The sequence below is a fragment of the Ammospiza caudacuta genome, chromosome 7 (assembly GCF_027887145.1).
Source record: "Ammospiza caudacuta isolate bAmmCau1 chromosome 7, bAmmCau1.pri, whole genome shotgun sequence".
NCBI lineage: Eukaryota > Metazoa > Chordata > Aves > Passeriformes > Passerellidae > Ammospiza > Ammospiza caudacuta.
In genome coordinates, this window is record NC_080599.1 from 31,872,577 (window position 1) to 31,893,900 (window position 21,324).

General features: G+C 38.2%; 1 protein-coding gene across 3 annotated transcripts in view; it reads right to left on the reverse strand.

The window, feature by feature from the left end:
• Positions 1-925: 925 nt before the first annotated feature.
• FNBP1L (formin binding protein 1 like) overlaps positions 926-21,324 on the reverse strand; it is a 50,622-nt gene continuing 30,223 nt past the window's right edge. The window contains exons 3-16 of one of the 3 annotated variants that reach the window (XM_058808761.1): positions 20,419-20,472; positions 18,814-18,961; positions 18,337-18,399; positions 16,987-17,091; positions 15,629-15,757; positions 13,443-13,589; positions 12,584-12,787; positions 10,103-10,261; positions 6,630-6,644; positions 4,465-4,574; positions 3,760-3,892; positions 3,214-3,308; positions 2,570-2,718; positions 1,000-2,192 (exon numbers count right to left, since the gene is read on the reverse strand). In XM_058808761.1, the coding sequence (XP_058664744.1) occupies positions 2,014-2,192; positions 2,570-2,718; positions 3,214-3,308; positions 3,760-3,892; positions 4,465-4,574; positions 6,630-6,644; positions 10,103-10,261; positions 12,584-12,787; positions 13,443-13,589; positions 15,629-15,757; positions 16,987-17,091; positions 18,337-18,399; positions 18,814-18,961; positions 20,419-20,472 (1,690 nt within the window). In that variant the 3' untranslated portion in view covers positions 1,000-2,013. The other 2 variants (XM_058808760.1, XM_058808759.1) reach the window with 2 other exon arrangements.

A 21,324-nucleotide genomic window follows, 5' to 3' on the forward strand; every position in this document is an offset into this window, starting at 1 on the left:
GTATCCAGTAAAGTAGAGCTCTAGAAAACACCTACCATGGCTACCTCAGCAGCTGCAGCACTGTGAAAGAGCTGAGACACAAAGCCCTTTGTGGGATACTGTAAGTGGTAGTGTTGGCAAACAACAGATTTAGGCACTCTAGTTTAAGGCAGCAGTTGAATGGCAAGTGGTTGACTTTTGAAAACAGTCATTAACTTGCAGTGGTGAATCCTCTGGTTGTGCTCCAGGCTGTCAGTGCTCACAACAGGTTACAGAAGGGCTGAAGGCGGACCACAGTTCTAGGAGTTTCTCTTGATTGCATTGTAGGCTAGAGCTGAGATGCATTATTCCCCCAAATTAACAAAATACTTTACAGTCGCTTATCAGTTATGCCAAACATCTGGAATGTAATGATGGTTGCAGTGGTACTGTTATAGCAGCATACATGGATACTGGGATGAAACTCTAGTGCTGAAGATATTTAAAGAAAATGGTTTGTTACAAAACAAGATGAGCAATGATGGCAAAGTGTTACTCAGAACATGCCTGACTGTCCTAGGCATGCAGGAGGAGGTTAACGGCGAGCATGGAGGTGGCACAGGCAGACTGATAACTGACACAGGGCTCTAAATGCCAACAAAAGTGAGTTGGAAATGAGCATCTTTGAGAAAATTAAAATGGTGCACAAGCTAAAATATAGTTTGTGCACCTGGGACAACCTAGGACAATGAAAATAAAGCAATTTTAGGAGCAGTAGCCTTTTTGCTCTGGTTATGGAACTCTTATTTTCCTGCACAAATTGAAGATTTTGTAGTACATCCTTACCTATATATGGAGATGCTAAGGTGTTAGTGACTACTAAATGTATGTCTGCATGCATTCATGCAACTAGCTTGTCCCTTGGGCCTCCCAGTCTAGTACCCCTCCCCTCCCCACCCCCACCCCCCCAGCAGCTGCATGTAACCTCCTTCAAGATCTCGCCCATTTTCTCAGAAACCCGCTTCAGGAACCTGCAGTCCAAGAGGAAAAAGAAAAGAACAAAGTTACTGAAGGCCTTTAGAAGACAGAGAAGCGTGCTCAGTTCTAACAGGCCATTCTCAGTGGCTAAACATTAGCCTTCTACTTAATGCCACAAAGTCTCATTAGAAATACAAAATCAGCTTTTTTTTTCCAGTAATCAATTTGTGCAATGCAGCTTCCAATCCTCAGTGATTTAACAATGAGGATAATTACTGTACATTTAAGACACTGTCTTCAGACTAAACACGATACAATTCAAAGACTTAGTTTACAGGCACAGATTAAGAGTATAAAATCATTCCCTCATCAGGAGCAGAGAGTTTCCAGTAAGACATCAAGCACTACATGTGATCTTTTTTTGTTTGTTCAAGGTATCTAGAGTTAAAACAATGACATCATGTCCAATATAGAACATTCTACATTACAAGTACTGAAAAGGAAGGAGATAGGTCAGTGGACTTTCTGTCCTTCTTAATCATAATGTTTTTTCCTGAGTATTTTTGTTGAACTTTCAGAATCAGAAAACATTTTCCTGTTTAAGAAGTGAAAGCTGCCAAGTATTTGCTAAGGAAGGAAATTAATAATTTTCAGTAACTGAGTTCAGTTAGCTATTAGAGGAAAAAGATCTCTGGTTTAAGAATACAGTTTAAGTCATAAAAGTGGGAACAGTAAATCTTCGAGATCTTTAAATCTTAAGTATTTTTTCAGTTCTCTATAAAAACTAAGAATTCCACAGAACAAGCAAGAATCTTGGTCTTTTTCATTTCAATAGCTGAATTGGATTTAGTGCTCTGTAAAGCAGGAAAGCATAAGACATTGGTCAAAATTACAGACCAGTGTTAGATGCATAATTTAATGCGGTCATCTCTGAAAGAACTACAGCTAACTCCCCATGGAAACAACAGATCATTGCTGACTTCTGATTCTGTAACTCTTTCCATGAGTCTGTACAACTTACAATTTTTCCACTATTTTCCCTGGGGAATGTACAACTGAGAGCTGCCAGTTTTACTGTTAGATATAGGTTACTGCACCTTTGCTGTTTTTCTCTAGCGTTACATCTATATATGATGTTGGCACATAGCCTTCCTCTCCATTATGTCTTCGAGCTCTTGTCCACCCATCTCCTTTGTCCTCCTCAATAATGTACAAAATCTCCCCTTCTTTCATTGCTAGGGTGCCTTCATTATGACCTGGGAAGAACAAGAGGCAAGGAATTCTTACTGTTCAGACAGAATTTAAGTCATCTTTTTCCCAAGGCATAGTTTCCAAATTATATATAAACAGGAAGCATGAAAAATCTGTGCAAAAGAACATATGGCCAAACAGACTTAGAAAAAAATCCAGTCCCAATTTGTAAAGCTGAGTATTTTCCAATAGCTGTGCTAATATTTATCTTAAAACAGCACAAGTACTGCTCATGAATTAATTTGTAAAGTACCTTCATTGATCTTTTAAGCAATTACTTACTCACACATGTAATTTGTTTAAATCATTTTACCTGTCTTCTTTATAACAAATCATCCATGCCTTACAGTCGAAGAATCTCAGTGCACGTGGTTAACCTTACCATCAAATGGATATATTGCCTTGCAATGTCCTATAGCTGGTAATGGATCATCATCTTCAAACTCGTCATCGAACTCATTGGGATGAGCGTGCTGCTGTGGTGGGCCACGAACCTCCTGGTTGGCATCGTCCGTGTAACTCCCTTCAGGGCTGCAATGCAATGATGGCAGCATGAGGACTCGGAGCAGGTCCTGGCTCCAAAACTCACAACATCCGTGCATCACAGAAAGGGCAGGTCATGGATATTGTACTGCAATTCCTGTTAGCAGTTCCAATATTACTGTCAGGTGATTACTGAAAAAACTCTAGCAAAAGCTTACACTATATTCTGCTTGAGAAACAAACATAAATTTGACATACCTGTCTCCACAGAACATGGAAAACTAGTGAGCCATGCGCAATGGAATTAAGACAGGTTGAAAAGGCACTGCTATTAATGAGTAGGTGTTTCAATTAGACTATTTTTATATGTTACCAGAATGGCAAGAAGAGACCTTTAGAAGTCAGAACCCATTAAGATTATCCTTTAGAAGGAAAGGAAATTTATCCACTCGGGGAGGATAAGTAACAGCCATCACTCCTGTAACCTGCAGAGAGCTGTACAGACTAGCACAGGATCTAAAGCAGTGGAGACAGAATAGTGACCTCTCTCGGCCCTGGGTGACAAGGTGGTTGATGTCGCTGCTGTGCCGCCTGTCGCTTCTGGCTGCTACTTTACCTTCGACTTCAGAGAGCCAGGCCTTGGGGAAAAAAGGCAAATGTTGGTGTCAAAGAAAAACTGATTCTAAACCAGCACATTGAACAAATGCATCGTACTGCAGACAGCTCACAGCCACACAGAGATTGCAGTCAGATGTCAAGTCTCATAATTATTTCACACAAAGCATGAATCTTTCATTTATGCTTAGCCTATGGTCCATACTAGCCTGAGGAAAAAATCTTTAATTACATGTGAATTTCAGAATAAGTGAATAATAATATATTCTCCTGAGCAGTTTGTATCTTTAATCATGTACATCTTTATTCTGGGTAGATGAACATACTTGAAAATACAGCGCCCCACAAAAACTTTATCAGGACATCTACTCTTCAATCAAGTAGTTTTTCTGGGTGCTACATTTAAAATCTGTATGGCAAAGTACAATTGTACCAATCATTTACATTTTCCAAGAAACTGTTTTAGAATCTAACCTCATTCTTGTGTATTTCCATCCGCAGACGGTCCATATTGCTCATAGTCTCAGTTAATTTTGGTTGCAAACTGCTTGGATCACCCATCTGTGGATTTTTTTCATAAACATCCTTCATCTTGATGAGGGCATCTCTGAAAACACACAGACCATTACAATAATTAATATACCAGTATTGATTCATTAAAGCTAAAATAAGGTGTATGAGATCCTGAACTGTGATTAGATCTCAAGCACAGCAGTAAGGAACTGGTCTTCATACCATGCCTAAATCCTTCTCCCACTCTGTCATCTCAGCCTTCTGCTTTCCTTTCTTGTGCTGTGCACAGGCACACAAGGACTCCAGCTGTTGACTCTTACCTGTATAGTCCCAGTACTGTTTCCATACTGTTTGCTGTATACAATTTCCTAAATATTGGTCACGTTCTGTTCTTAAAGCACGAAGTTGCAGCTATCGTGCTCAACTGACACATCTTTTAAAACACCATTTTAGAGCCAATGCTCCCTTTCCAGTATTAGAATCAAAATGAGTATTACAGTAAAGCAGAAGGAAGCAATATTAACAGAACCTACATACAACAAACTATGAACTTTAAAAGGTTATTAATAGCCTGTCTCCTAGCTTTTGAGCACTGTTGGTTAGGTAGAGGATGTAAAAAAAACCAGAGAGAGAACCATGACAGAATCCCCCAAAAAATGCACTCACTTTTGGTCTGTTTCCTTCTGTAGTTCTCTGTTAAGTTCATCAATTCTCTGCTGCAGTTTCTTGCGTCTTTGCTCTGGAGGGAGATGGCTGAAATCTTCTAGTGCAGGGCCCTGCAAGCAGAAATCCCATGAAACAAGCTACCACATGCACAGGTCTGGGCAGCTGAACTGACAAACCCACACATGGACAGTGCTCACTGGAAGCAGATGGACCTTCTTAAAAACTCTACTGGACAGACAGCTCTACAAAAGACTGCACAGAATAAATGCATGTTCTTGCTGCCAGAGTGGAGTCACTCAGTCAAGGTGCTTTCTGCCTTCTGTAGCAGTTGGCTCACAGAGGTAACTCAAAATTTCTAGACTTTATTTTTCTGAAGTCATATACCTCCTCTTACATCCACTGCACTTAAAGAAGATTAAGAAAGGACAGAATAATTTGAGTCAGAACAAAAAAATCTAAGATGTGCATATAATATATATACACACATATATAAATTGTTTCTTTCTCTGGACTGTGTTCTGTGGTCATTTGGATGGTATCAAAAGAAAAATGCTGTAATTTGGATCTTCACTCCAAAGCACTATTATAGTTCTCTTCCAGAACTTTAGCAATCCTAGAAAACATATTAAAATTTACAAAGTTCTGATGAATTTTACCTCAAGCAAAACTGGTTCACAAAGCACAGAAAAAGCCTTTGTAATATCAAAATTATTACTTAAATTTGTTTATTTGACTCCAAACTTGCTCAAATACTCCAAGTCACCTTTTTTTACAGGAAAAAAAAGAAACAAAAAAACAACAACCAAAAACTTCAGGGAGGGGAAAAAAACCCTCTTACTTCCCAAACTTTAGAAAAAAAAAATCATAAACCAGCCAATTTAAGACCACCTATTTTATGAACCCAGACTTGCAAACTTGATTGCGAACCTGTGCCAGGATTATAATGAGCAGGATAGAAGGACCTGGGTATGAAATGCATGGGAAGTGATTTTTTTTTTATGTATCTTGCAAGCTTGTTGTGAAAACTCTTCCCCTCAGGGTGACAGACACTGACAGCGTTAAGAAGGAAATACAGTACATGTCTTACTCACCAAAGAGTTGGTTTGTTGGTTTTTTTTTGTTTGCTTGGTTGGTTTTTGTAATCCCATTTGCCTAAGGAAGTTGGTTTTAACCTAAGAAACCCACTTACCCTCCATGGAGGCAAACCAAACTAGCCAGCATTTCTTTTGTCAAGAAGGAAGTTTACAGAAACTTGACTGTTCAGATTTTGACATAAGCCTTGGGCTCAGATGCCAAGTTTCCAACACCCTCCCCTTATGGATCTTCTCACCCTCTCAACTTTTCTGCACTTGTAAAATCAATCTCATTACTTTTTGAGAAGGGAATACAAGACATGGTAAAAGAAGGAGAATCAAGATATGTTTTCAAAATAAAACAAGGGTTTTCTTTCTGGAGGAAGAAGAATAGACACTGTGTATAGTCTCAAAGTCCAGAGATGAAAACAGACATAAACAAACTTCCTATTCCCTTCAGAAAGTCTCCCAAGAAAACACTGCTAAGTGGAATATACCACAAAGAAACAAAAATACAATCATGTCCTCTCTATCATTCTTCCTTACATGTTGGTTTAAACCAGACTATCCTACAAATGAATCAGAAGAACAGAGGGGGTTTTTTGTGACTTTTTACTGATTTACCCTGCAATACAATATTGATTAAGGCATGATTTTATTTAATATAACAGTGTCCTGTATTTCTGAGCATAAAGATCCTCCCCCGCAAATTTTTCTTCCAAATTCAAAGGAGTGTAGTATTCAGTATTTCTTCATTACACAAATTTTATAATCTTTTCATATACATATTTTATGCTGCTCAAACAATTTTCCTAACAAAGAAAAATCACCAAGTATTTCCATCATGACCAACTTGTGAATACCGGTCAACTCTAAAGTCCCACAATTGCAGATTTAGTTGCAGCCAGATCACAAATCTAATAGTCTTACATTAAGCATGGATGATTAAGAAGACTGTGCATATGAGTGGAAAATCTGAAGATGTATTTCAGCACCTGACTTAAAGCAGTTATGATATGGAAACACTTTCAGAGGATTATTTTCATGCTATCTCAGCAGAAGTACAGCAGACAGATCAGCACACGGGCTTACCATCTTCACCGACCACTGCACAGTTCATTTGAAAACAGAAAGAAACGGGAAATTATTCACATGCAATGACCAGTTACCAAAGTGACTAATGCCTAAAAATGTATTTTTAAAAATCACTTAAGGATTGAAGTTTTCATTTATAAAAAATACATTTTACTGTAAGCACAATAAAATAATTGCTTTAAGAATTACTGATTAAAAAATACTAGGTGATAATGGGTACTTTTAACTTACAAAATTTTAACACTCAACTTCATTAAACTACTTTTGAATTTTAGTGTTCTGAATAAAGGGCTGAGCCTTCTGTTGTAGGAAAAGAAACACACACACAGCCAACATTACACAAAATAGCAGAATTTGATGATGATGGACTGATCAGCCATATACAAAAATTTTTTTAACGATAGCTCAAAATCCACTGCATTCACTCTTATAAATGCAGTTTTTGCAATGTATTTAGTTTATTATCACAGCAGATCTAGAATAAACAGAGACATTTTTAAAGTCCAGAAGTAATTAATTTTACTTTCTGAAAAGATGAATTTGGGTCATTGTTGTAATCTAAAATTGTTTTAGTCCAGATAAAAATAAAGACATTGAAAGAGTAAAGACTTTATCCTTAGAAGAAGCAAATAAAACATGGGTGCCAGGAGCTGAATCTTGGCTTTAACAATCTCAGCATTTTTGAAGATCTACCATGCTTTTAAAGATTTGGACAACCCTTTCCAGAGAAACACCAAGCATCTTAGAAAACAGGTATCTCCACTTCTGACCCTGAGATATTTTTAAGGCTGCTGCCTGGGGTACATACACATTAGAATTTCTAGCAATGAGGGACATAAAGCACATTCAAAAACAGTATTTTGGTAGGAATCTTGAAGTCCAGAGATGCAAAACTACATCAACAAACTTCCTGTTCCCTTCACAAAGAGTCTTCCAATAAAACTCTGTTAAGGTCTACAGATCACTGCTGATAATGCAGATATTTTATGTACCAAGTGGCATCAAGCACAGACCTCTCTAAGCACTAACACTGGCTGGAATTGTTAATATTTCAAAGGAGAAGCAGCAGCAGGTACCAGCAGTGCTAACACAGCTACACTGGCTTACACCTTCTGTAAATGCCTACTCTACAGCTACTGTTTGCTACTCTTGCTCTGGGAAATGACAGGAGAATGAACAATGTGAAGCACAGAGTGGAGGGACACTGGGTCTGTGATCTCCAGCACCTTGACTGAGATCCTGTCCAGAGCCTGTTAAATAAAATGACCGGGATGCTTCACTGGCTGATGGATGCCAACTCACAGATAAAGCTCAGCAGAAGCAAACTGAGCACCATCTTACATGGGCAGATGGTCAGAGGACAAAGGGGAACATTTTTTAACTGAAAGAAGATAGATTTAGATTGAATGTTAGGAAAAAATTCTATACTCAGAGGGTGGGGAGGCACTGGCACAGGTTGCTCAGAGCAGCTGTGGATGCCCCATCCCTGGTGGGTTTAAGGCCAGGTTGGATGGGGCTCTGAGCAGCCTGCTCTAGTGCAAGGGGTCCCTGCCCATAGCAGGGGATGACCTTGAGGTTCCTTCCAAACCAAACCTTTCTATCATTCCATGGTTTAGTATTTCTGCATTTCAGTACCACTTGGAAATAATTTTCCAGGGACAAAACACGTGGGAAACAGCATCACATACTATTAAGCATTTAATATTGTATATTATAAAGATAAGACTGATCAATGAGATTAAAAAAAAATCTATTACTAGTCCAGTATACATTTAAGTTCAAAAGACGTTAAAAATATGCAATTATGTGGTCTTTGTTGAAATGCTTGCAAGGAAATTCAGAATATATGTAAATTAAATGCTCATTTTTGAAGATTTTACAGCGATAAAGTCTTTAATATTATGGCACATTGGAGTGAGTCTAGATCTGCAGGACCCTAGCGATGCTTCCTAATGTTAAAGAATTATTAAATTTAAATTATTTAAAGAATTTATTAATTCAACTTTACAACATGAAGAATGTATTTAAAAATCAATAAAGATATGGCTTCATTTTCCCTTAGCACTCTATAGTAGTTATATGATCTTTCCCTTCAGAAGAGGTTCTAGACCTACTGGTACTACAAGGTGACGATTGGTGAGGCAGCAGTCAGTACTTGTAGTGACCCACAAAACCAAAGCGTAATCAAGGCCTGTGCCATTCCACCAGCTCCCTAACGCAGGCAGCTCCTCCCTGAGCCCTGAAGAGGCATCACCTCCACAGCCAGAGCCAATCATGGTCTAATGGCTGGGAAGGGAGAGGAGACCCTGCCCACCACACAGACTTGGAGGAACACAAGGATTCTCCAAAAAATGGCAGTGCTAGGAAGGCTCTCTCCAAGGTATCTGGGGGCCTGAAATTAGATGCCACAACATGATTTAAGATAAATAAAGAAAGTTTTAACTGTAACTCATTCTGCTTCACAATGACAACAAGGGAGCCTCTGAACTGTATCTTTACTGCAAGAGAGCATTTTTGTACCTTGATCTCCCTATTATGACAACAACAGTCAACCATTCTTGATGCTCATGAGATAGCAAGTCCACATTGTCTTGAAATACCAAAAAATTATTAATTATATACAACCAAATGCATCCAATTACCTTTTTATTTGGATGAATAAATACCACTAAACAACATGAGCTGGGCAGCCTGTGCTTTTCTGACATAACAGGAAAGTAACAGTACACTTATCACTAGCAGCATAAATGTTGCTAGGAAACCACTTCATATTTCCCTTCTACTGGCTTCCAGACAAATTCTATTTACAGAATATGCCACTGTATTAGTGAATTAATTGATAAGTCTCTGTGGCATTTGGTAGTAAATTTTTCAATAATTCTACCCAAAAGAAACTAGGACAAACAAGAGCAACTAATTAATCAGAAAACACATTAATGCTGTAGTGTTTTTTTAAAAAAACAGTATTTCAAAATCTGCCATCACCATAATCTATAGCATTTAATGTACAAAAGGAATTAAATTCTCCATTCTTAGTTCAGTGTCTCGTAATCAACTTCTACTATTTTCAACGTCAGCAAATAAGACATTGGATCTGTCAGATGATTTTTGTGATAACCGTATATCCAATGATCAATTACTGAAAATATGTGTTACATGATGGTAGGAAAACATTTGTGAATGTGAACAACAATGAAAATCAAACACATGCTGAGCACCCTCTTTATAACACCTTTTTTTAGGCACAAGCATTTTAAATGTGATAAAGAATATTTCTATTTTAATTTCTTTTTAATCTGTTGGCAACTTCTGAATAGTATGAAACAAAGTATCCTAAAACTGACCTTATGGCTGACATGTTACTTTTAACTAAGTAAGCCTTATAATGAGGGTGAAGAGCATTAGAAAAGCCACATCACAAACACACTGCTCATAGCCCATCATGCATTTCAACTTGTTATCAAACTTACCCCTCTTTTGAGGCTTCTGAAAGAAGGAATTCTGGGCTTCCCTGTTTTTATGTCACTCATGCAATAATGCACTGGTTCAATGGAGAATATGGGATACTGGGACCCATTAGGAGTACTGGATGTGTATAAACTAGTAGGGGTTAGGGGTGGGGATTGTGGCTAATGTGGAAATAAAGAAAGCAATAAATAAGCCAAATGTTCAAAGTGATTTTAAAATGAAAATTCTGTCTTACAAAAATAAAATTTCCATCCAACACAGAAACAGGTTGTAACATTCCAGACACATTTATACTATAACTGTATTGGGTTTAAAAGGTTTCTGTCATGAATTAATCTTCAGAGTTATGGGCTGCTGCAGAGAAGGAAGGAAGCTTTAGCCTCAACGCTGGCACAAGATCCTAACAAGATCCCAAAGCTCCCTGTCTCTTTTCTTAAAACAGCTCTGCTATTGCTACAATCCTGGAAGCTCAAGCATTTCTGCTCTCTACTTCCTCCTACATATTGAGGCACCCTACCAGGTTAGCCAGAACAGAAATACTTGGTACATCTATGGGGAATGACTAAAACAACAAGTATTCTCAAACTCTATAGTCAAGCTGGACTGACACAATGGCTGCATGGCATTCTTAATATCATCCCAAGAACCTCCTTCCCTTTTTTCAAATTGCTTCTCTCATTTTTTGTCTCTTATGCCTCTGCTATTCTTGCCCAGTTCAATTTCCCTCTAATCCCACTGCTGCACAACTCGTTCCCTTTACAAAAGGCTTTTATGTCTTTGACAACAGTAAAAATAGGTAAAGGAATACCTGGAAGTTGAGACCAGCCATAGTTTCAGCTAAATGAAGGTCCAAAGACCCCCATGAATAGCCCAGCTGTACTAAACCAATTGATTTTATAATAGATAATTTAAGAATATATTTTAAAGCATGTGATCAGTATTTGGAATTAAATATGTAACTTTCAGTAAATATTTTGCTTCCAGCTGCTGTTTTGTAGAGCACTCCTCCATCCTCCCCAAAACCAGGTGAAAATCAGGGACAAAATCTTTCATTTCATGCAGGTCCTTAGGGAAGAGATGCATGTAGTATGTGCACACACACGTCACACCTGTGACTCCATAGAGAAACCAGTAAGGCTGACTCCCTGAATGCTGCACACAGTGAGTGAACTGGGAAGAAGAAAGAGTAGGGCAAGTCTTGTCAGCTTATTTCAGCTGTCACCACACTAAGGGATTTCCTATAAACTACACCAAATGCCAAGGTCCAGGCTGAAACCAGGGTACACTTATATAACTCTCCAAACTCTCAGAAAGATGTCTTGTGGTCAAACTGGCAATTGTCATCTAATTTCAGAACAGGCTGAATCTCACCCACCTCTGCAGACAAATGCAATATATATGTCCATGTATTAGTGCATGCTATGAATCATTAATTATACTGCATGAAAAGGAAACAATCAGTTTTAACACACAGCTGGAGTTACAGCATATACTGAGGATGGAATAAAAAAAATCAGCTGGATCTTTCCTTTTTGTAAATACCTACTCTCTCAGAATACTATTAAGTGGAAAATAAATTCTGCCATTAAGAAGCCCTAAGAATAGTTTCCTGTAATAAATGACAGAAACTGACTTGGAGCATTAAAATAATCTTGCAAAAATTTGTGGGAATCATTAAAACAGCTCACTGATATGCTCCAATATTAAATAAAGATAAATAAATTTAAATATGTACATGCTTCATTCATTTATATAGCAAATGCATGTACTGACAATCTTCTGTTGATCCATGAAGGCATCTTGCACAGGAAGTGTTAACTGTAACTCGTAAGAAAACAAAGTAGTAATTTCAATGCTTTCCATTTTTTCTTGAGCATTGGAATATTTTTACCTAGTTCCTAGTAATATTTCTTCTAGTACATTTACCTTTATGGAGCTTCCACAATGTGTTTTACCAGTGACAGATTATAAATTTTAATGTTTTCAGAGAAACCTCGGGAGTTTTCAAAACTTGCAACAGGTGTAATAAAAATCTATACTTCTCCATGTAAATGTGACATTTAGAAGGGTGTTGCTTTTTGTGCCATAACAGACAGATCTGAAGACTGCCCAATTCCAAAGCATACTCTCCTCTCTCCTTATTTTTACACTCACAATTAATACCTTTCCTATGCAACTACAGAAAGTCTTTACAGAATCTTAGAAACATTACAGTAATGGGAAGCTACTTTTATCAAGTAACTATTAAAAATGCTCCCAGACACAAATTACTATAAGAAAAACTGAAAAACTTCCCCATTGACAACTTGATTTTTACCATGGTAAGTACCCAAACCTACTCAACCCTTCTGATCTCCTTACACATACTTTAAAAGACATGGGCAGGCAAAGGGAAGATTTTTTAAAACTACATTAATTGCTGCTTCCATGCACTCTCAATGTTCAAATTTTAATTTTCCAAATAGTAATTTCTTAATTGTTACCTTTGGTTTCTTTCCAAATAGCCACAGCTTTCCTTTAGCCTTGCCAACTGTAGTTTTTGTATCAATTCTCATTCCCTCTTGCTTTGGTGTACTGATGGTTCCATCAGAGATAGTTCTGTAAATATTCTGACTGTAGTCTTCAAATGGGAAATCTCCAGGAGGCTCAAAACCAGATTTGAAGCAGTCTATCACTAGTTGAGAGTCCTAAACACAGGACATTAAGGAGTTTAAAAAGCAAACCCATCACACACTTTTGGATCGAGCAAGTGAAGATAACATTCTTTTATCTCAGCATTGTTCATGAGTGTATAGCAAAGCATACTCTGCTATTCAGAATATTCCAGCAAATACTTCCCAAGGGTTACCACAAATTTCAAACAGGGCCAAACTACTTTCACCTTTTCATCTTACATCATTGGCACTGAAATGAAGACAGAACTAAGAAACTAGATGAAGTAAGATAAAATAGGACAGAACATGCCGCAGTCAAGCAGGACACAGAATGAGTACTTTGTTAACTGAATACCCTTTATATGTTTTAATGTCACATGCAGGGGAAAATAATGACCACGGTATTGCAGGATATTTTAAGATAACTAAAATAATGCGTCCAAAATCACACCCAATGAGAATGTGTCAGAGATATTCAGATTACAGTAAAGCAATAAAGCAGAAAGAGAGCAGACAACAAAAGCAGAAGTGGTCCTTTCTGCTGAAATGGAAGTCACAACACTTTTGAAGCAAATATTTGATAAGAGGAAGATATCTGTACAGGGTAAGTCAGTCCTTCCCCTCTTCACAGCTTCTGCAGCAGCTCAACTGCTACCACATATTTAAAAAGTTCCCCAGTTCTACTTACTCTATGTTCATCAACTGATTTTGCTGCAAGGATCATCCCCTCCAAGCACTTTGAGATAATTGGAATAACCTTGCGCTCAGAGTCAGCAAAGCCTTTGTAACATTCACTAAGTTTGATAGTCCTCCTTTCATCCATTTCTTGAAGTTGCTGCAAGTGCAAAGAAATATAAAATAAAGCTTTCATTTGCTGTTTTTTTTCCTCCTCAATCCTGACATATGCAGTTACTGTGGTCACCACAGTGTGGGCCAGAATTTCTATGCTTTCCCAGTATTTTTATTTGCTTAAAAAAACAGAACTTAGAAGTCCTTGTAGACACAGTCTTAGGCTGCCCAGTACAATAGTTATGAAGACTTCATGCTCTTTCATTTCTAAAAATCATGTAATGGATGGGATTTTGTTTTCCTTTTTCTTTTATAAAGCACATGTACAGTGTTTACAGGCAACTGTTTGAAGTATTTGTTTTATGCAAAAATGAGAACCACATTGAAGAAATTTTACTGATTTCTACATCTCCTCACTCTCTCCTTCTAGTTCCAAGTAATTCCTCTCTGGTGATAAATATATCCATGTCGCTTTTATTATTATACCTTCCAAGCAATACCAATTATTTAAAATAGGAAAAATAAGCAAAACTAAAATTACTGGCACTTTAGACACTGATTTGAAATACAAACCATTTCCTTTAGCAGTGTGCAAGAAAATAAAGAGAAGAATACCATTACATAAGATTTGCAATCAAAGTTTAGCAGAACAGAACAAAAAAGAATAAATTCAAGAGAAATACTACTAAGATAACAGCTCTGGGCTTTTCACCTGAATGTGGAAAACACCCCAAACAAAAACAAAAATCAGTAAAACATATACCAATAGGTTGTCAAAAACTGGATAAGAAGTTGAATCTTTCCTCTATCTACACTGAGGCAGATGTCTCAAACAATATTCAATTTTGTCTCTCTAAGACAAAACAACCACCTAGACGTGCTAAACACTTCTCCAAGGTTTTCCCATAGAATGTCCCCAAATACTTGCAATGAAGTAATAAAGTGTAGTCCCAAGAGAAAACAGGACTAGGCCTTTCTGCTCTTACTGTAGAGTTCAAAAAATATGAGTAATATCATACAATGATAATGGATTTTAACCCTGGAGAAATAAAGGCAGTAAAGCATAAGTCTGGTGCAAGCTACAAAGATGATCAACCTATCTCTGCTGGGAGCTGACTGCAGCTCTTGGATCAGTGTGTGAAGTCAGACCTACTGTGGTGCTGCTTAACTGTTTAAATATTAGAAAATTCTTTAATAAGTCAAGGTAATTTTTTCCTGTGAATCCTAGACCTTCTAGTAAGGATTTAAAAAAAAAAAAAAAAAAAAAAAACTGACCTGAGCTGCTGGAAAATATCAAGCATATTGAAGTTGAATTCCTCCAAATAAACCCAGTGTTTCACCTTGCATTTCCTCACTCCCTCAGTATCAGTTCCCACCCATATTTCCCAAATGGCAGAAGGTAAATGCCAACACACTTACGACCTCTCTTCACCTGATACCCCAACTATTTTAAACTGGTTTTCCAGTTTTGCTAAGTCCATGTTTTTGAAAGAATGTTACAAAAATTCTTACTAGTTACATAAAGCATCTCTAGAAATCCCCACTTTAGATGCAAAGTATTGATCTTTAACTTTTTTACTTGGTTTAGAGAGACCTGTGGATTGCTGGCAACACTGATGGAGCAAGGACTAACTGGGGGCTGGGAGGGTGCTGGAACTTCTGCTTCCAATGCAGCCTTTTTAACCCATGCATGAGATCCATGAAACCACAGCCACCATCAGCTCTGGGCTTTCCTTCACCTCAGCACAGGCAGAGCATCACACACACTCACAAGGATCCTGAGAACTACTGACCAACCCCCATTTCTGTCACCCAGAAGTGTTTATTTTGCCAGACCCTTTCAGAAATATTTAAACAAAGAGTCTCTAAAGTATAAATCTTAGAGAAAATGCAACCAAGCATTTTAGTTAGAAATCCAAGCATTAGTATGGTAAGCAGACTCATGAAAAAACACAAGTTGTCTCAAGATTATGGTAATTTCTTGATAAAATGATCCACTAACATCCAAAAAACCAGTTTTTAATTTTAAAGCCTACTTCTTCATTAGAAAAGGATTAGACATACTTTATCTGTTAATTTTTTTACCTTGTAAATCTGAGGAATGACAATGTAGTAGTGTTTGTGCTGTTCTCCATTAAAATTCTGTAGTTGTGCAGCATATTCGTTTTTGTTTTCATCAGCCATGTGTGTGCGCAGGTTTAACTGTTGCTTGGCCTAGTAGGAAAGTGTTACCAGGTTAAACGTGTCTTGTACTTTTCAGTGACACAGTATCATTTTATTTTATCAACTGTGCAGTAACAGTAGTCACAAGTCATTAAAGCCAACATCCTTATAACTTAACTATAAAGAATGTGAGACTTGACATATACTGACACTCCAAAACCTCATTTGTTATATACAGAGAAAGCAATGATCACTCTAGGCCCCTTAGGCAGACTGCTAAATATGTATCCTAAAACCCAGAAAAGTGACTGATCCCATAAACCACGAGGTACCAAACAGCAGACAGCTGCCAGTTAAAGGAAGACACTCAGCACAGCCATCCAGAGGGGCTCCCATGAGCTTTAACAAGGCCAAGTGCCAGGTCCTTCATGTGAGCTGGAGTGATCCCAAGCACTAATGCAGGCTGGGAGAGCATGGGGTGAGAGCAGCCCTGAGGAGAAGGACTGGGGCCCTTGCACTGTGCACTCACAGCCCACAAAGCCAACCCTATCCTGGGCTCCCCCAAAAGCAGCGTGGCCAGCAGCTCAAGGGAGCGGCCTCTGCCCCTCTGCTCAGCCCTCCTGAGACCCCACCTGGAGTGCCCTCAGCACAGGAAGGAAATGGACCTGCTGGGAAGAGTCCAAACAAGGGCAAAGATCATCAGAGGACTGGAGCATCTCTCCCATAAAGACAGGCTGAGATTTGGAGATTTTCAGCCTGGAGAAACAAAGGCTTTGGGGACACCTCAGAGCCCCTTCCAGTACCTAAAGAGTGTCTACAAGAGAGCTGGAGAGGGACTTTTCAAAGGGCAGGTACAATTGGGCAAGGGGGAATGATTTTTAACTCAGAGGGCAGGTTTAGATTTGACATTAGGAAAAAATTCTTCCCTATGAGGTTGGTGAGGCACTGGAAGAGGCTGCCCAGAGCAGCTGTGGATGCCCCATCCCTGGCAGTGTTCAAGGCCAGGTTGGACAGGGCTTTGAGCAACTTGGTCTAGTGGAAGCTGTCCCTGCCCATGGCAGGGGAGTCCTCAAGGTCCATTCCAACCCAAACCATTCTGATTCTGAAGCACACTCCTTTCATGTGCTGGCTTACATCTCATTGGAACTTTGATTTGGCACGTAACAAGTAAGCATATTTTACACACAATGTCACACAGTCAATGAATATTGTTTCAGTACTGATGATTAACATGTAAATGAAATACAATTGATAATAAAGTAAAGCCACCACACCCTTACCTTCTCAACATCAGCCTTTGTCGCATTAGTGTCATTGTCCAGTCGCTCATAGCTTTGCTGTGCCTTCTCTGCCTCTCTGCATTCTCTCTCAAATTTCTTTTTGCTCTACAAAAGGCACAAACTTAGTGCTTCAACAGCCACTATTCCAACATTAAATCTGAATTCTAAATATCAAAGCTTCCTTTTAAGTATCTTAAATTCACTAAGTCCCTTGAAAGGAGCACATTGTTAGCACAGCAACTAGGTCAACTGAATTATTTTGAAGGCAGTGTGAAGGACGTATCTACACTACAATCACCATCAGTATTCATGTCAAGTGGCACAGCTGCAGGTAGCACAGACAACAGTATTCAATATACTTGATGTTCTCTATATGCAGCTGTTGTCAAGACAACTGCTGTAGGAAAAATTGTTGCAGAATTTCACATCTCTAGAGAGAAACTGCAACTGATACACTGAGCTCCTGCTTCACAGCAAAGTCAGGCAACTGAGGTGTGTCCCTTAAAGGCATCTAAATGTATTTAAAAGACTGACTTTGCACTCAGGTAAATATACAGCACTGTATTGTTTGAGCTGAACTGTGGGAACTATCTTGGTGAAGAGATAACATCTAAAACTACCACATATGCTTGTATTCTGATCCTCTGATGATGAACTGAACTCTTTGACATGACAGGGAAGCAAGAACCTGCTCATCTGGGACCACAACAACAAAACAGAAATTCACTTCTCCAGTACTGCTTCACAATAATCTGAATCAAAGGTATAATAAATTTTAAGACACACAACCAGAATATCAGAATGCATCTTGAACAGACTTGGTTGATTTTTATATTTTCTTATCTTTAAAAGCATTTGTTTCAAGAAAAAGAAGCTTATAGTCTGTCCTAGAGACATTCACTTCCTGCATTTATCTGTTAAACGGTAATTCTATCTCCCAAAAATACAATAGTCTATAGTGGTATTCTTCAATATACCTTGAAACACGCCCTCAAGCTCAAGTCAAATTCAGTGACTTAAGATTTCATCTTCATATAAATAAACTATCAATTTTAGTAGCCCAAGGAGAAGCAACAAAAGTCTGTACCCATGCTAAAACCAGATTCCTTTATGCTGGTTATGCTGGATAAAAACCAAGGCTTCTCTCAAACACAAACACAGAAGCTGTTTACAGGAGATTTTTAATCTGGGAACTATAAATACACTGAATTGTATTATGTTACTAAATTATTTGTATATTTAGTAATATACCTCAGTATTAAATCTAAGCAAGAGAGATGAAAACAATTCCACTACAGCCAGTATATCTTACTTAAGTTCAACAGGAATAAAATCCAAACACAAACTCACATTATCCATCTGCTTCCAGCACATGTCCAGATACTGCTGAGCCTTTCGCCCTTCCTGAAGATGCTAAAAACACCACAAATAAATTAAATTTGCCTATATTTTTAGTATTATTACCAATAATTAGTCCCTGCTCTAGCTGACAGCCTATGATGTGCAGTACCTTCCACAAGCTACCCATACTCTTTGGAAGATATTACTCAACATGCAAGAATTGTATCCCAGATACTGTGGTACACTGGCAAAAAAAAAAAGATCTCTAGCAAACACTGACTTCCCAAGAAAATAATTTTTAGGTTTAATAACTGTATTACAGTATATAACATTATATATTATATAAAAACCTTAAATGTGGTTTATAAATGTATCACAAAACCTATGTATTGCTGGGTTCATCAAAATGAGTAAACAAATACATCAGTTCACTAAAAGACATACATCTTGATATGCTATTTTCAACTTTAAAACCACAGAAATTACCATTTTTCTCTCAGTTTTCAGATCATGAGAGTATCTCATCAATTCTCCATACACTCTGTGTCCCATTTCTTCTGCAACTACTTCTCGCTGTCCTGCATAGTCATTCAGCTCATTGAGGATGTTAAAAAAGGCAATACACGAAGTAAACCTGACAGAAAGCACACACACACAAAAAGTTAGGCAGCTTTTTAAAATATACTTACTTTAGTATAGCCTGTACTCCTGATTAAATTAAAAAAACACAAACATTTTACAATAATCCTTATCTCAATGCTAATTGAGTTAGAGTAAAACACAAGCTGGGAAAGCCTAAGTTAAGCCTAGCATGTACTATATGTTGCAACGTCTGTTCAAACACGTTTTACAAGAACAGGGGGTTTGTGGATGGAAAAGAAAGAAGAAGAATACTACCTGGCAAGCCCTGTAGTATAGTGGTACCTCCTAAGCTGGCCCAGGAGGGGCCTGAGCCTGGGAAGGGATACCCCCGTGCCTAGGCTGGGAGCTGAGCCTGCTGCAGATGATGTGCTTGGTGCTCTCCAGGTGCAACATGCCAACCATGCCACTGCTATGCATGCCGATGGGTTTACTGAACAAGCTGCTATCAGCTCTGCAGACAGCTGCCTGTGTGCCTGCCCACCTCTTGGCTGGAAGTAAGGTGCCACTATGGCTGGCACTGAAAAGGGGGGAAGAGGAGGGGCAAAGGGTAGAAAGTGTGTGCGGAAGGGAAGAAAGGGGAAAAAAAAACAGGCAGCACATTAAAATATACATCTTTCTCTCTTTTAATTGTGGAATACTGCCATCTCCTTAGGCTTGGCTTTTGGGAATTTCAAATGCCACTCTAGCACTGGAAGGCCTATTCCCTCAGGCCCAGGATCTTTACATAGTTTAAAAGAGCTAGAGGAATTCCTACTGTGAATTCTCAGGCACTCTGCACAGTATGTGCTCTGGCTGCAACCTGAAACTTGTCCACTTGTTTTATTTCCTAAGACTTACTCCTAAAGAAAAAAAAATACTGTGCTTTTTCAAATAAATTTTTTAATGACTATGGAAGGGACAGCAAAACAAGCACATTTTTGATAAATAAAGTTGCTTAGCACAAATTGTTCCTCCACCAGTAGATATCCACTTATTTTGTCTCCAGAGTCAAAGCAAATCAGCATTTTGAGAGCTCCTCTTGCCCATAACATGACAATTTGTGTACACTCATGTCTCACTATAGAGATGCATAGCTACATTTGTATTGCCATAAAAATGCACTGAAAATCTCTATTACTAAGCAAAAAACTAAAGCCTAAGTACACACTTGCTTTTCTTTAAAAAACAATACTAGTCTGTACATAGTAAGCTAAACTTCTGCTTTCAAAATTTAAGTTACCTAAGGATAATTTTGGAAGGGAGGAAGTACAACCTGCCATGTCTACTACATTAAAATACCAATGGAAGTAAACATGCTTGAGAATTATAGCAGAACTGTAAGAAGCCAAGCACAATTCTTTTGTTGTCATCACCAATTAAATACTTTATCTTTTAAAAAAATCCATAAGAGGACAGCACGTACAGTTAGTTCTCACTTTTTACACACAGAACTTGAAATGGACATTTTACCTGGGTTCCTCATCTTTTGGTGAGCGTTTAGGACAGTACTTCTTTACCAGATTTCTATTAAAGAAGAAAAAAACAAGATCCTGTTTTAGAATCTCTTTTGAGAAGACACACATAGAAAACTGCATGAACAAATTATTTCTGTTTAATGTTCTATAAACAAATCTATTCCCTCTGCCAACTTATAAGGGTTCTTTAGATAACACAAGGCTGAAATCTACAGTATTATCAAAGTTTTACACCACTCTGACCTAGAGCAATTTGCAAACATTTTAAAACTTCTACTGCAGTGAGCAGACACGAAATGCAGAGTTTGTTTTTAACATCCTACCCCTGCATGCAGAAGGCAGCAGCAGACGAGGACAAGGCCAATGTACGATCACTGTGTCACACAGAGAGTGCACACTGTGCTGTGCCACCAGCACACAGCTCCATTCCTGAGGGAAGCTCTGAGAACAGATTCTGGGCAAAGATTTTAACCACACTATTTCCAAATCTTTAATAAGGACATGCCCAGAACAGGAGAGGCAACATGTCTTTTCTGAAAAGAGATTTTACACTTTGTCCTCCCATCAGCATTCCCAATACCCAGATTTTAGAAACCAAGCAATTCTCTAGAATCCACAGGACCAGCACTTAGCACAGTATCACAGTCCAAATTTTGAAAACATTGATATGAAATCACCTGCTTATCATAGAATGCAGGAAAAAAAGGAATGGAGGAGTTAAGAGAAGATTCTAGGAGAAAAAAATCTGGCATGCATGTCATCTCACTCTCTCTGTAACTTCAGTTGTTACTAATTATGAACTACCTTACCATTAAAACAAAGGTGCTAATTCTACTTTCATCTAAAATAATCTTGTACAATTTCTCAAACCCATTTATCTGGAAGCCTTCTCTATGGTACA